Source organism: Hemicordylus capensis, chromosome 4, assembly GCF_027244095.1.
Source record: "Hemicordylus capensis ecotype Gifberg chromosome 4, rHemCap1.1.pri, whole genome shotgun sequence".
Classification (NCBI taxonomy): domain Eukaryota; kingdom Metazoa; phylum Chordata; class Lepidosauria; order Squamata; family Cordylidae; genus Hemicordylus; species Hemicordylus capensis.
The window spans coordinates 82,659,790-82,675,706 of NC_069660.1; the positions used below are offsets into that span (position 1 = coordinate 82,659,790).

General features: G+C 45.9%; 1 protein-coding gene and 1 long non-coding RNA gene across 26 annotated transcripts in view; one reads left to right on the forward strand and one right to left on the reverse strand.

The window, feature by feature from the left end:
• The window catches only part of LOC128322789 (uncharacterized), a 61,869-nt gene extending 47,221 nt beyond the window's left edge, over window positions 1-14,648 (reverse strand). The window contains exon 1 of the long non-coding RNA XR_008305995.1: window positions 14,569-14,648. This is a non-coding gene — a long non-coding RNA (uncharacterized LOC128322789). The remainder of the gene's footprint in view (window positions 1-14,568) is intronic.
• The window catches only part of PTPRF (protein tyrosine phosphatase receptor type F), a 759,513-nt gene that overhangs the window by 654,619 nt on the left and 88,977 nt on the right, over window positions 1-15,917 (forward strand). For 19 of the 25 annotated variants that reach the window (XR_008305992.1, XM_053244735.1, XM_053244734.1 and 16 more), the window contains 2 exons: window positions 4,980-5,285; window positions 7,659-7,852. Coding sequence is in view for 24 of the 25 variants with exons in the window: in XM_053244735.1 (XP_053100710.1) it covers window positions 4,980-5,285; window positions 7,659-7,852 (500 nt within the window). In the remaining variant the exon portion in view is untranslated. The remainder of the gene's footprint in view (window positions 1-4,979; window positions 5,286-7,658; window positions 7,853-15,917) is intronic. The other 6 variants (XM_053244745.1, XM_053244746.1, XM_053244747.1 and 3 more) reach the window with 1 other exon arrangement.

Sequence of the window (15,917 nt, forward strand, 5' to 3'; positions counted from 1 at the left end):
AGTGTCTGATTAGCTGCACCTTGTGCATGCGCATCCCTGCTCTGCATGTGCTCATATCCCAGCAGTTACAGACACTGTCCCTCCCCTTTTCTCACTCTTCTGTGGCATATCTGGCCATCTCCATATAAGAGGAGTGCAACAAATACTACATTGCTGCTGCACTGCAGGCATTTGCAAAGTTGCAAGAATTAACTCAGGAGTGGGATGGGGGATCTGTGGTTGCAAATAGATGGGATCATTAATAGTTTTTTAAAGGGGCATATGTTGAGTGAGATGGAGTAGTGTTTTGTGCACATGTTGAGTTTTATGGAGTGAAAGAAAGAAGAGTGTGATTTTCTCCTCCCTGAAAGCTCGAAGCAAGCAGCACCAGGCAACAATGGAGTTAGCAAGAGGGCTAGATAAAGGGGTGACCCAAGCTTGGATTGCTTTCATTCTCTCCTCAGCCCCTATACTGGTAGAGTAGGAGACCAGGGCACCTTTATTGGAACCTCAAAGTGCTGCACATAAGCAGATTAAAGCTATCAAAGAGCTCTGTGATAAGCTTGTTTTCACTAACGATTTGGGGGCTTACTTTTATTCATAGAGCATTAAAGGGGGAAAGAGAGACATTTCCGTTTGTGCCATCTGTCAAGGATTTAGTGACTCTGTGGGGCTACAGTGGAGGAGGCAACAGCAGTCCTCTCTGTGTGGAGCAGAGGGTGCCTGGGATGAATCAGGGTGAGGAAGAACGGTTCCACTCATGATTGGAATGACCTTTCCTCCTTTCATTAGCATATCAATCATAAGCATTCCAGCAGCCCTGTTTAACTTGCTCTTCAGCTAATGGGATCTTAGTGCCAGCACGATGGATTGGACAGAATATGTAAAACAATATTCAGATGGAAGCATTATAAATATTTGACGTTGGGGGACACATTCTGAATGTGGACACTGGTAATTGTTCTGTTTAGCAGCTAAAGATGGAAGCATGTGTATTGATAGGCAGTGACTGGGCACTTCCCCAGCTATCATATTAACAAGGCAAAGCTGACAAATCTCAGAAGCAAAGTACACTGCAGAGATCTCCAAGCAGTGGTTTATGCACAACTCTCTGTAACTGTTCAGAGTCTGTGCACAGGACATGATGTCCAGCAACTAAAGGAAGGTTTTGTGGGGTATTAACCATTCATGGATCCCAGTCTACAACTAAAGGAAGGAACTTCTCCACTCATCTCCCAGGTGTCAGGGTATGTGTGAAATAAAAGCATCTGTTTCCCCTTTCATTTTTCATCCTCTATAATAAAAGGGTAAAGCGTGATCCCGTGCCGCCCGTGTCTTTCTCGGCAGTTCTGGGCATGTGCGGAGCGCATGCCCAGAACTGCCGAGAAAGATACGGCCGCCCAGACACGGGCGGCCATGTTGGCTCCCGGATCAAGAGAAGGGAGCGGGGAAAGACGGGGCAGCCGAGAGACAATAGTGGTCAGGCTGGACACTTCTACCGCCACCAGTCGCCCCCGCCGCCCCCCCACCTGATTAAGGGCCAAATCGGCCCAAACAATTGCCGCCAACCGACTGCCGCCCTCCCAGCTGCCCGAGTCCTCCTCACCCCCGTCTTCGGCCCGCGTCAGTCGGGCGATCATCAGGGACCATAATCTGAGAAGGAGAGAGGAGCTCGCAAACAGAGCTCCTCTCTCTGCAAAGCCTCTGCCCGAACTGGCGCTTTGGGCGCAAAGGACGCAACAGGCGTCCTTTGCGCCCAAAGCACCAGTTCGGGCAGAGGCTTTGCAGAGAGAGGAGCTCTGTTTGCGAGCTCCTCTCTCCTTCACAGATTATGGTCCTTGATCGCCCAACTTACGCGGGACAAAGACGGGGGTGAGGAGGACTCGGGCAGCTGGGAGGGCGGGCGGTCGTCGGCGGCAGTTGTTTGGGCCGATTTGGCCCAACGGGAGGTGAGGGGAACCTCAACGGGAGGGGAACCTCAACGTTGAGGGGAGGCCCAACGGGAGGTGAGGGGAACCTCAACGTTGAGGGGAACCTCAACGGGAGGTGAGGGGAACGCTAGCGCCCGTTATTGTAACGGGCTAAAAAACACTAGTATATTATAAAATGAAACATTCCAAGCAGAAATTAATTGGCTGTGATCACTGGGAAGCCTGCCTCATAAAGTCCCCTAGCAGGAACTCTCAAATTGACCCTAACACAGCTCCTAGATTTTTTCAAGTTTTGCAAACCTGCTTTGTAGCAAGAAACCCAAGAAATTGAGGTTTCTGATTATCCATAGGAAAGTCAAGGGAATTACATGCCTTGAGACAAATACACACCATGGCCTTTTGAGGTTTTTCCCATCAGTGTTTACTTGTTTTGCCATCGTGAATTGGATGTGGGGTTGGTGAAGCATCTGAGTTTACCACATGCTGATTTAGCACACTAGCAAGTTATCTCTTTGAAGTGTTTGCAGTGGTTTGCTGATTTAGCATTTGAGGACAGAAACAGAGAGGAGTTATCTGAGTAAGTAATCTTATGACACTAAGCCTTCTTATTATAAAAAGTAGTGTCATGAACCCACCCTGCTAGGAGATTGTATTTCCTAACTCCAGATGTTTGTGGGCTGTCTGGTAGTCAGAGTTAAGTGAAGGGCACTGCACATACTCTGTGCCAAACTACACAGTAACTACAACCTTGTTAGCCCAGTGGTTCCTTCTCTGTGGCAAAGTGGCCTTGGCAAAGAACACACTTTGGAATGGAGAAGATGTGGGTGAAGAGGGTGCTTTTTCTTTCCCCAGCTAGCTTCTTCCCACCCCGAATCCCTGCAGGGTTCAAGACATGTGTCTCTGGGGTGAGGGAATTGAGGGGGAAAGCAACAAGGGAAGGGTTAAGCACCCTCTTCTTCCTCTGCACCTTTTGTCTGCAAACCATGAGGTTGTTCACACAGCTGGATTGGCATGGCAGCAGGTGGGTGGGGAAAAGGCTTGGTAAACTCACCTTTCCCCCAGATGACCAAGTTCTTCTGTTGGGAGCCGCGCTTCCAGACAAGCAGAGCTGCATGCCTGCAGTGCTGAGCTCCGGAGGCCAGGACAATGCGGTCCAACCTCCAGAGATCCCACAATGCACCAAGCAACACACGCACAATGCATTGGAGGATTCCCCCAGGTGACGGGCATGCTAGGCGCCCTTCTGTGTGTATGCTGGGGCTAAACATAGCCCCAGCGAAAACACAAGCAGCTAGCTCAGGTTAAGGGAGCATTTGCTCCCTTAACTTTGGCTAACAGCCAGGTTTGAAAGCGGGGCTAGGCGGTGCTGCCCTGCTGGCCCTGATCCCAGCAGTTCTCATGCGCAGCCGAACCCAGGCTCGGCATCCCTAGGCCGGGTTAGGCTTGCAGTTGAGAAGGAGCCATTGGCTCAATGCTACATGCAGTTCCAGTGTGGCATGCTGTTGAGGTCTCAGAAATACTGTCTTCTGCAAACAGCCTGCAACATCACTGAACAATGCTTCTGAGCTATGGCATCATTTTAGAGAACTTGGGCCCCAAGGCCCCATCCCAACCTCAGAGCCAAACCTGGCTCAAATGAAAAGCTGAAGCCAGTGTTTCTGCTATAGAAAGGGCCTTTAGAAATGTTTGCAAATAAAGGTGTGGAATATCCTGATCTTACTGTCAAATAACTCAACTGAAATTCTCCTCCTCTAATCCCACAAGGCACAAACTCTGTGTCCCTTGGGGGGGGGGGGTGCCCACCCCGGGGAAGTGTGCTTCCACTCCTTGCATTTGCCTGGAGATGCTCTGCTGTTGAGACGAGCAGCTGTCTGCTCATCCTGCCCTAAACAAATGAACACTGATACAAGTTACTGGGGTCCTTTGTTTGCCAGGCAAGTAGGCATAACTTGTAACCTTTGCATATCCAGGGAGGGCACACCCTGAGCATAATGAGTGTGTCTGTGTTGCCTCTGAGAATATCTGTTTCATGGTGCTCATTGTTCAAAATGTGTGGATAGTGCTTGAACATGTGCATGTTGGTGTGCTATGAAAAACATTCCTACCTCGTGTACCATTTATTCTGCTTGTGTTGCTGACTTTTATTTTGATCTTGTCTGATGTTAAGGTGCAGCTTGTGTTTTTGGCGCTTTGTGGGTGTGACTCTTATCCAGCCATCAGCATACATGGGGAATGCCTCTATCTTACCTAAAGCTTGTCATAACAACTTCTCCTTCATTCTTGGGAGCTTTGTCAAGCAGGGGTTAACAGGGCAAAGGTTATCCCAATGAGGCCTGCTCTCCAAAATCTTTGCTTAGGTGTTAGGGAATTGACTACTTACAGTTAAGCCCTCTGCCTGTTTCATGGAGTAGACACCTGCCCACTTTGGCCTCCTCCTGAATTGCCTTGACTTTCTCCTTTACCATCTATACCTCTGTCTGGTCCACCTCAGCTGTGCGGCTTGCAAGTTGACTTCTGCCTCTGCATAAACTCTCCTCATAGCCTTGGTGCTTCCTGCTTCATGTCCCACTTTGCAGGTGTACTGCAGTATATCTGATGCAATAAACCCATCCTCCAGGATTGACAGCTACCCAGTGTGCATGGTCTAGTCATACTTTCCTCAGTCAGGGCTTTACCAAGTTATGCAAGGGGACCATGCAAAACTGTTCTGACTTCCTTCTTGGTTTCCATCATTCTCAGGCCTCAGATTTTTCCTCCTCCATTTCTGCTTTCTCATTCTCCCTAATGCTTATTCTAGTGATATGTCATCTCCTTGATTCATGTACTTTCAGATTCTTTTTTCTATTTCTAGCACTTAGTACTAAAATAAATAATGCCCTTGATATAAATCCCATGCGTGGCACAAACTGCCTCCCACTCAAACTCTTCTTCGTATGTCCCCCCAAACAAGGGAAATGAAGGGGTTTGCTTTATGTTGAAACTCTGTTGGCTGGGTAAGAGCTCCCTGTAGAGTGTGTTTTTTGCCCAACCATTTCCCCTCATCTCCCCACTTCATTTATTTATCCCTAGCCCCTTCTGCCCCACCCCAAGAGGTCGTATGTGTAAGCACCAGCTCCACCACCATCCGGGTAAGTTGGGTACCACCACCGGCTCAGAGCCGCAATGGAGTCATCACGCAGTATTCCATCGCATACCAGGCGGTGGAAGGAGAGGACAGCACCAAGCATGTGATTGAGGGCATTGGACATGAGCGCTCCAGATGGGAGATCAACAACCTGGAGAAATGGACTGAGTACAAAGTGTGGGTGAGGGCTCACACAGATGTGGGTCCTGGGCCAGAGAGCATCCCTGTCTGGGTTCGCACTGATGAAGACGGTAGGTTCATGACTCAGGATGAAGGTAACATAGGCTCTTTTAGTTCTGCCGATGGTATGGCATTTGCTGTGCTGCTGTTGAGTTTGTTTCTCCCTGTTCTTAAGACAGCTCATCTGACAACTTCTTTCAAAATTTTACACAGGCACATGGGCATACATTAACTTTAAAAAGCATATAGGGGCAGCTTCTTTTTCAGGCTTTCCAGAATGTGGTGCTGCCTAATACAGTTAATAAGAAAGGTTACATATGAAACTCATATGTATGAAACCATAATTCCCACCCCTGCTGTGTGGAATGCCTGTTGCCTACATTCTGCTATTTCTCCTCTCTGTCACATGGGCAGAGCAGCTCTCTGTTAGGGACATTCTGAAGCAAAAAATGCATTGCATTAGCAAGTCTGTCAGTTATGTCATGCCAGCTTAAGCCTCTCCCTCGGAAAGTGCCAGTGTGCATGGTGACAGGAGGCACTTCTCAGGCTACATCCTGGCCTTAGAGGCCAAAGAGGGCATAGGCAGGCAACTGGGGAAAGGGAGCTACTGGCAAAATGAGAAGCAGGTATTCTTCAGCTTAACCGCCTATGCTGTGTCGTCCTTTGCACTACTCACTGCTGTACTGGGAAGTGATGCATAGCAAAGTTGGTTGACTACTTCCGAGGGTCACTGGCGCATCTGTGTGTCCTGCTGCCTGAATTGTCTGCTTCAGTTCTTGTTTAGCAAAGCCCTAGCCAGAGGGAAGCTGCTACCCTAGAAATGTCACAGCAAGCTCCCTGCATTAGTTTGAGGACTGCACAGTTGGCCATCCCAGCTAAGCTCTCTGTCAAGAGTGGTTTTAGAACCGTCTGATGCACTGATATTTCATAGGTAGCAGCACAAGAAGGGGGTGATTATTTTTGCATCTTGAAATATCATCGGTAGCTAATGCACCCTTCCTGTAATTGGGGTGACCTCCATTGACCCAACAGAACCCAATCCCTAGACAATTGCTAACATAAGACTCTGCACTTTAATGCCAGCTAAAGATAAGCTTCATGATAGCTGTGCCTTGACAAAACTGCCACAGGTATTCTCCCAGCCACATCTAACTCTAGGTGGGGGGAAGGGGTTATTATCTAGTTATCACACTGCTGTCAGATCTGCTTTCCATTCACTTTTGGAAAGGATGAATAACCATCCAGCAAAGACAGTGTGCACGTTCTTGCAGCAAATTGGATTGAAGCCCATGATCGCCGTTCTCATTCCTCATTTGGCCCTGCTTCCATCCTCCTCCCCCCCACCCCACACTGTTGCATCTTCTTTCTCCTCTGCACTCCACTTCATGTAATTATCTACAATTAAGAGTGAAATCTGCAGAAAATAACTAGTTGCCTAAGGCTGAAAGGCTTGCCTGCCTGTCGCGTGCCTGTGTAGAACAATCCTTGCAGGTTCCATTCAGCTCGCTGTCCCCAATTAACCTCGTGCAGCACTGGCAACTGGGGCACAGTGTGCTTTTGGATACCATGGATTTGTCCTGCAAAGCAGAATACTGTTCTGTGCTTTCAAGCTAATGCTGAGTAGCAGCATGGCAAGGTTATTCTCTGGAGGAAATGCATTGCCCTGCCCCTCAAATGCACAAGCAGACAGTGCTTTTGGAGAGGCTAGTTTGTTTGTTTGTTTATTTATTTATTTATTTTTGCTTTGACATTTTTGTCACAGTCAGTACAAGAGCCCACAGTAAGAAAGATGTAATTTTTCCAAATGGTAAATGGAATATAAACTGACTTATGAACATGCTTCTCCCTGCAAGGAAATTGAATATTTTTCAAGCGACTGTCATTTTTCACTTTATTATCAAAAAGCACTCTCTGTAAGTTGAATGCACAGCCCTCAGTCTCCAGAGCTACCTGCCTCCTGCCTCCTCTTGCTTGAGGCAATGGAACAGCTGATCTTGGAGCAATCAAGTTATAAATGCCTGTTCCCACTTGCTCAGTGTGTTCCTGTAATCCACCCACTGCCTTGTATGTATATACAGTAGAGCTGGGACACTTTGTGATCTGGGCAGAGCTGCTCACTTTACACCTTCTGGGAACAGGGTGCGAATAACTGGACTAGCAATATGGTCATTGATATGTCATAGCGATGTAGTCATTGATAGGTTATCACTTGGGTAAACTTTGGAATCTGTGCTTCATATATCTGGGCAATGTGCAGAGCAAAAATGCATGGTGGTATTTCCTCTGAACAGAAAAGGACAGTATTCTTTCTGAGAAACTGTGTTTGAGGATAAGCTCAGGGGAAAGGAATAGCTTTGAGGCATAGGCTGCTGTTTGACCGTTGCAACACTGCTGTTTGACCACTGATGGTTGTCTTTGCCTAAGTTTCCACATGTGCATTCCAGTGCCCAGTGCTCCGCCACGGAAAGTGGAGGTAGAGCCAGTGAACTCAACAACCATCCGTGTCTCCTGGAAATCACCCATCTCCAACAAGCAGCATGGCCAGATCCGGGGCTACCAAGTCACCTATGTGAGGCTGGAGAACAACGAGCCACTTGGACCATCTGTCATCAAAGATGTCATGGTAGCAGAGTCCCAGGTATAGCCTGGTGTGGGGAAGTATATATGAGAGCCTGTATTTGCTTTGTTAGAGATTTCGCATATTGTTACCTGGATTGAACCTTTATGGTGATCGGGCTAATATAAATGAGCAAACTGAGAATTTGTGGGCAAATCCACAGCACGTGGCATACACTTTGTAGTCAACACCTTGTAGCCAGAAACATCCGAAGCACACTCTAGCACAGAGCAGTTAATAAGAGAGGATTGGATGCACCTAAAGGAGGAAAATTATAGAGTATATTCTTAAGGAAAATACAGCAAAGTGAGTCTTCTGTGCAGCACATTATTTGAGAGATCCCTGGCATCAGAAAGTTTTATATAAGGGTACATGTGTCTTAAATATTGCTTTTTCTTTTGAAGAAAAGAGCCAGGATGTGTCAAGCAACTTTTTAGGATTCCCTCCCAACCCTTAAATTAGGTAATCTGATAAGGAATATGTGACATGCCTTATTAGCACCTTGGAAACTATTAACATCTGTTTATGGGTTCTGCCTTTTATAAGAGGTATTGACAAGGTAGTGGCTTTTTCCAAAGATGGTAGAGACGAAATACCGAAACAGAGGATTTGTGAAGTACCTTCTCCTGAAGGAGGGGGCAATATAGAAAGGGTTGGACTGGAATGAATTGGACTTGTGAGATTTTTGACTCCTCCTTACATTATCCAATACATAAGGGAGCAGGGTGGGGCAAGCATTACATGATGTCTCTTTGGAGCTGAGAGTGGCACATTCTGGTTGTCAGGTTTTGCTTAGTGTCAGGTTTTGCCTGAGGGACCATACTCGCAGCTGTCATGTAAGTAGAAGAAAAAAACAGGAAATCAGGAGTTGTTTTCCAAGTAGCTGCTGAAAATTTTCCATGTTGTAAGACAAAATACCTCATTGAGAGTAGTCTCATGCTGAAAAGATGCCCAGAGTTTTTGGACTTCCCTAGCTACTAGTTACAAGTGATCAGTTGTGAGCTAAACTGTTTGGGTGGCACTCAGTAGAATTACTGGAGAGCTGCATTGACTAATTGATCTGTTTCTTGAATGCAGGACTTGAATCATTTATATCTTTCTCGGCAGGAAGCAAAGTGCAGCAACCCCCACTCTCACCCCAATAATTCTTAGTACTGTGGGGACTGGGAGTATAAAGCCCCACAGGCTTTATGGGGAATATAAAAGCCCCATAGTATAAAGCCCCAAGGAACAAGGGGAGGAACTAGAGTGAGACAAAGACTTGCTAGTTCAGAACTATAATGTCTGTCTTATATAATCATCTCTCCTTTTTAAAAAAAAAGCTGCCCAGTGCTTTGATCCTGGTTATGTATCCTGATTAAATGCTGGTTAACCTCTGCAATTTAAGTGGCATAGCTGGAAATTCTGGATTCTCATGGCATGTGCAGGGTTTGCCAGTCTTTCCTATTGTGAGAACACAACCTCTGTACGCTGCTTTGTGAATGTTTGTTAAAAAGCAGTATATAAATATTTGTAACAAAAACAATAAAATAATAAATAATATTGGTATGTAGTGGAATCAGTAGGAAATGCATTGCTAGCTGTTGCTTATTTCAGCGTTGACTAAACGGGGGAGACATCTAAGTATGAAGTGGTTCCTGGTGAAAAGATTTGTTGGCCAAACTCAAGCCTCAATCTCTGCTAAATCTTTGTGGAGCAATTCTGAATTTTGGTCAAGGAGTCAGCTTGGGGTAGGTAAGAGCTGCAAATTCTTCCTGCTTCTTGGCGTTTTAGGTAATTTTCGGCATTATAGGTAATCTTGAATATAGGTAGTGTTGTTGGTTTATTACCAGGCAGATAGAAAAGCTGCATGCATAGAAAGGCGAAAGAACTCCTGTGTTGAAGGCCAATGTGCAGCAACATATAATATACTTGATCTAGGGCCAACAGAAGATGTATCAGGATAACCATAGAGCCAGAAGGGGATTGTGGCAATGGTCTTTTTCTTCTAGGATGCGGAGCAGAATGATCAATCTTTATTCCTTCCAGAAGAGAAGAAATGTCCAGGTTAAAGACAACATATTACCCTTCACTGCCTGCAGGCAATCATGCAGAGATTGGATGAGGGTTTAAAAAGAGGGGATTTACTACTATATTCAGGCACTGTAAATCCATGTTTAGCCAGATCTGTCTTGCTGAAGATGGGGTCCTGAAATCTTACAGTGAGGAAACATTTCCTGGTGCCCACTGGCATGTTCCCTTATCCCTACTTGCCATACTAGGTGCTTTTATTCACAGACTGTTGATACCCTGAAATTCCAGTCATGTGCCATAAGTAGGAAGTGTTCTTGGATCTGTTAATTCCATAATGTTTCTGAGCCTATCACCTGTCCCCAATCTATCTAGATAATTCAGAACAGGGCTTTTGTGCTTGTTACAACCCTTACACCACAACTACAATTTCAGTGCCCTTGAGTTTAGACCAAAGTGAAGACAAGACCCCCATGGGGAGGGGGGAATCTTCTCCATGCCACAACTAGACTAAGCTGCTTGATTCTCTTTTCCTTGCCCTCATCTCAGAAGACTTGTGTTTGACCACTCCGAATAGTCTTCCTCAGTTTTTTCTTCTTGTTGGTGTATATTGGTGTATCATCTTCTCTAAGCTCCCTACCCCAGCCGAGAATATTAGAGGGAGTAGTCTAAGTATGACTAGTCGCCTTGCCATACACACATCTTCCTGCCTCCTAGGTCTAAATAAGGAAAGCTTGAAATAGGGCCATCTATTCCTCCCAGTGTTTGTGTCTTGTGACTGATTGCCCTGTTGGAGTACTTTATACTTAAGTAAGTTTCTGCCTGTATTCCTGCCTCCAGCTGACAAATGGACAGCAGAATGGAGTCTGTCTATGTGCCTTACATTGACAGGCAAGTGCTGCTTTATCTCGGAACTTGCCTGGCTTTATTAGAAATAGGACCCTGTGCTGAGAGAATTTCCTGCTTCCTCTTCTACCAGTAAGCATCCTGTCCTTGTTTTTAATCATTATCTTGGCACGACTGTGGGTTGGGACAAGGAATTGAAGGGTTGTCAGTCTCCCTAACATTTGAATTTAAGCACCATGTAGTCTGGGCATTGACCTTAGATTTGCATGAAGTCAGAGAAATCAAACTGCTGTGTTCTACATAGGTATTTCACACAGTACATATTTAACCTATGGGATTCTCTGCCATGGGATGTGTTGATGTTCATGAGCAGGGCTTAGACAAATTCACGGATGACAGGTCTATCAATAGATACCATTTACAGAGAAGCAGTGGTAGGAGAGGGAGAATGCCTTCATCTCCTGGTAGTATGGCTTCACAAGGCATCTGGTAAGCTACTGTGTGAAACAAGGTGCTAGACTAGATATGTCTTATGTCTGCTCCAGCAAGCTTGCTTTTAGTTAGGCCTCACATTGTTAAAACTCATTTTCCTTGATTTCCAAGCACCTCCTTGTGTGGCTGGCCTCCCTCTCAGCCCTTGTATGCAGAGCTAGCTGTGTCCCCAGCGGAATACTTTATCTGGGCCACAGTAGACACTCAGAAGGAAAGGTTTATGCAGCAGGAACACATGACTAGCCCCAATATGTAAATAATAAATCTCCATTTATTTTGCAAATGCACACTAAGGATATGTGGGATTTCCCACAGAGCTTATACAACACAGGTTGTATTTGTTGGCAAACTCGAGCCTCTGAGGTGTGTTACAGTGGGCCTGTACTGGCTATCTTGATGGGTCCTAGTCGTGTGTGTGTGTGTGTGTGTGTGTGTGTATGTATTTCATAATTCCTTTGCCTGTGCAACAAAGTCAGTTGGGCTGTTCTGGTAAATGGATGCTAAGTGCATCGCCTGTAAGCTGCCAAGGAGGTTCAAACCAGGGTCTCCAGCAATAAAAGCCAGGTACTTTACTCTGTGTGTCACAATAGCAGCTTGGTGAAGCTACTGGCCTGCTCTCTGCTGTGCTGTTGTACTACTGTTGCAGATGGCTATGGGTGGTATTACAGCTCCCAGCTCAACAGGGATAGGTGAGACAAGAGGCAGGTAGGGTTTCACCCGATCCAGCTTCTGGTCCAGCTTCCCAGTTCATTTCTGATTGAGCTGCTGTTGAACTGCCCATTCCCATTTTCTTTTTCTTCTTATATGATCATCAAGTATCTCAGGTTATGCTATAGCTGGAAACGTTTGCAGTGCTTGTGACTTGATTTATGCCTTAGGCAGTCCTGCCCTACTTTACCCTTGGACCTCATCTGGTTTGTAAACATATCTTGCACTCCTCCTAGCACTTTAGTCTTTAATTAAAAGATTTGGTCCTAAGTTTTTATCAGAAAGGCAATTACTTGCTATTGAACAGTTACTTTTTCAATTGTTGTTTGCCATCTATGCATGAATTTAGAAAGTGCAAAATCTGGTACAGAACTTGGAATCTTGAGATTCCCAACTTTTCTACTTTATTTAAAGAGGGAATTTCTAGCCCTTCTATATTTCAAAAGGCATGTAAATTTGTGGGAAGCATCTGCAAACAACCCAGGAGCCAGAAAGGGATGGATTAAGCTTCTATTGTTTTGGATGGGAGCGCTTAACCTATGTGTGCTTCCGTCTAAGCCCATTGTGCTCTGTGCTTCACTATCCACTCAGACAACAACCCAGTGTATTCCAGATTCTGCTAAAGTTCAAATGTTTTCAGGAATAATAAATAATTCATGCATATTCTAGTGAATTTAATTTGCATAATCCTGAATTTGAGTCACCTCGACACAGAATTTGGATATTTTGTGGTGCATTTAGGCCCAAGTATGCCCCCTGTTTATCCATATCCAAAGCTAACATCCATAAGGAGGTTAAAAAGATGCAAGTCTTCATGACATAAGCACCAAATTATGGCTTTGGAACCAGACGTTACCACACTAATGAACAGGAAGGATTCCTGCATGGCAACCTTTCCTCTGGCAAGAGAGTTCTGTAACTATTTGACTTGATTTAATTAGCAAAATACATTTGAAATGTGTTGGTCTAAAAACAGACTGACAGCTACAATGAAGAACGATTGTGCATTCAGCACACATGTATGTGTGCAGAGCTTCACTAGGGGCAGAGCTTCACTGCAGCAATCGTTCACATACAGGGGGGATATAAATGTCAGGATAGGACTGATCCAACAAATCCATATCATAGGACTCTCACAATAACCGCAGATATGGTCAGAGAGACAATGGCTGAAAAGAATCTTGTTGAAACATAAAATGAAATGTCGTAAAGGCACTGCAGCCAACATAAATAGCAGCTGCCAGCGTTAACTCTGCCTGCATCATCCTACTGCTCCCAAACAGTGGCAGCAGCTGAATCTTTTTTATTAAGGCCACCGGCTTCCTAAAATCCATTTATCTTACTCAGCAACGCTAAATGCTTAAGAAGCAATTGGGCTGGTTTAGCAGAGAAATGTTTTTATCTGCAGGTGACTGTTTAATAAATCTAAACATTTAGCTGGAGTAGATTTCAGAGAGAAATCTGCTCCTACAGTAGAGGTTCCCCTGATCAGGGAAGAGATTAGAGATGCTAAAGGTGATGCTAGTGTAGCCATTATAAAAATCTATTAAGATTGAGTATGTGCCACCATTGTGCTGGCCTGCTTCATGTATTTCTGCCCTGCCCCTTTAGGAAATAATTTTGTCATTATGAAGCTTTCTTGCACTATTTGAACAATATTCTTATTTGCACTTTTTGTTTGTTCATATTGATTTTGATTTGATTTTAATATATTTAATCAGGGCCAGCTTCCGATTTCAGAAGGCCTTCGACAAATTGCCTTCCGTGGGCCTCCTCCTACCTAATTAGGCCCCAAGAATTGCTACACCACCACTGCATGAACCCTATGAGCCAGGGGCGTAGCAAGGTTGGAATGGGCCCAGAGACAAGATTTTAAAATGGCCCCCCCCACACTCAAAGTCCAGGGCCTCCGCACACCCCAGGCCCCCAAGGATTTAAGTCTGATATTCCAAAATAAGTATGCTGCCTGGAAATACATTTCACTGAATACACACACGCACACGTCACAATATATAGTGGTATACATTGAGTACTATACATTTGTTTTACTTTTAATGCCTAGAACACACTAGAAAGATGAATGATTAAAATGGACCCCTTGCTGCAGATTAGCAAAGGAGACTTTCAACCATGCAGGGTGAGCCTATGTTTGTTTTCTCAGAATTCTGAACCAATTCAGTCAAGTTTGATTCCAGGAGGTTTTTCACAGGAGGCTGTTAAAGCCCTTTAACACATATCTCCTCTGGAATAGAGGTGCTGCTTTCACATGTTGGCCAGATTTACCCTGAAGTCCCTGCAAGTTATTGGGGAGCAGTTCACACACAAGAAAAATAAAAGAAAATAAAAGCACAAGACATGCTTCACAGTTCTCACTCAGACCTTCTGGGCTGCAAAACAACTTGAACATAAGTGCATTTATAAATGAATGAATGAATGAATAAAATAAATATAATACTGTTTCTTCCAGAAGTTTTTGTAATTTTCTGCCATGAAACAAGCCACTTATAGGACTTTTTAGATAGTTTTTTTTAAGCCAGCAAATTTTCCAAGCTGTTTAAAAATAAATATTCAGAGACTTCTCAGTCCCTCCCCCCCCCCCCATAGCAAAGCCCTATGGCAAGCAGATGCCTATATATCGGGGGGGCGGGGAAGGTAACCACAAAGAGGAGTTCACACTCTACCTGGCAGCAAGGGCTCTTCTGCTGCAGAGAACAGTGGTGGCCACTCTGGCTGCCTCCTCCTCCCTGGCTGGCTTGGGCCCTACTGGAGTTCAGGCTTCACAGAGGCCTACACGGAGGCCTCCCTGGAAGCCCCGCCCACCCACCGATCAGCTGAGAGGCGGGAGAAAAGGAGCTCTTTGCAGCTTGTCTGCTGCCTGGATTGCGGGCCAGGAGAACAAGCAGGAGAGACGGCGAACAGGGCAAGTGGCTGAGGAGCCTTGGGGCTGGGCAGGGGGCAATGGGGAGTCACGTGAGGTGCCTCTGGGGGGCCCCTCCAGGCAGTGGGGCCCCCAGACAACTGTCTCCCCTTGCCCGATTGTTGTTACGCGCCTGCTATGAGCACAGAGGTGATCTTGGGGATCAGCAGTGGGCCCTTCCGAGGGCCCCGAGTTTTCAGCAGGTACCCAGCGATGCTGACTTCCAGGCGCGTAACAATGATAGGGCAAGGGGAGACAGTTGTCTGGGGGCCCCACTGCCTGGAGGGGCACCCCAGGGGCACCTCATGTGACTCCCCATTGCCCCCTGCCCAGCCCCATAGCCTCTCAGCCACTTGCCCTCTTCGCCGTCTCTCCTGCTTGTTCTGCTGGCCCGCAATGGAAGCAGCAGGCAAGCTGCCAAGAGCTCCTTTTCTCCCGCCTCTCAGCTGATCGGCGGGTGGGCGGGGCTTCCACGGAGGCCTCCGTGTAGGCCGCAGTGAAGCCTGAACTCGAGTAGGGCCCAAGCAAGCCAGGAAGGAGGAGGCAGCCAGAGCGTTCTCTGCAGCAGAAGACCCTTTGCTGCCCTGCTTAACCCAGACCAGCATTTGCCAGGTAGAGTGTGAACTCCTTTTTGTGGTTACCTTTCCCACCCCCATATATAGGGATCTGCTTGCCATAGGGCTTGGATGGCGGGGGGGGGGAAGGGACCGAGAAGTCTCTGAATATTTATTTTGAAACAGCTTGGAAAATTTGCTGACTTAAAAAAAACTATCTAAAAAGTCCTATAAGTGGCTTGTTTCATGGCAGAAAATTGCAAAAACTTCTGGAACAGTATTTTATTAATTTTATTTATTCATTCATTCATTGATAAATGCACTTATGTTCAAGTTGTTTTGCAACCCAGAAGGTCTGAGTGAGAACTGTGAAGCATGTGTGGTGCTTTTATTTTATTTTTCTTGTGTGTGAACTGCTCCCCAATAACTTGCAGGGACTTCAGGGTAAATCTGGCCAACATGTGAATGCAGCACCTCCATTCCAGAGGAGATGTGTCTTAAAGGGCTTTAAAGGCCTCCTGTGAAAAACCTCTTGCAATCAAACTTGACTGAATTTGTT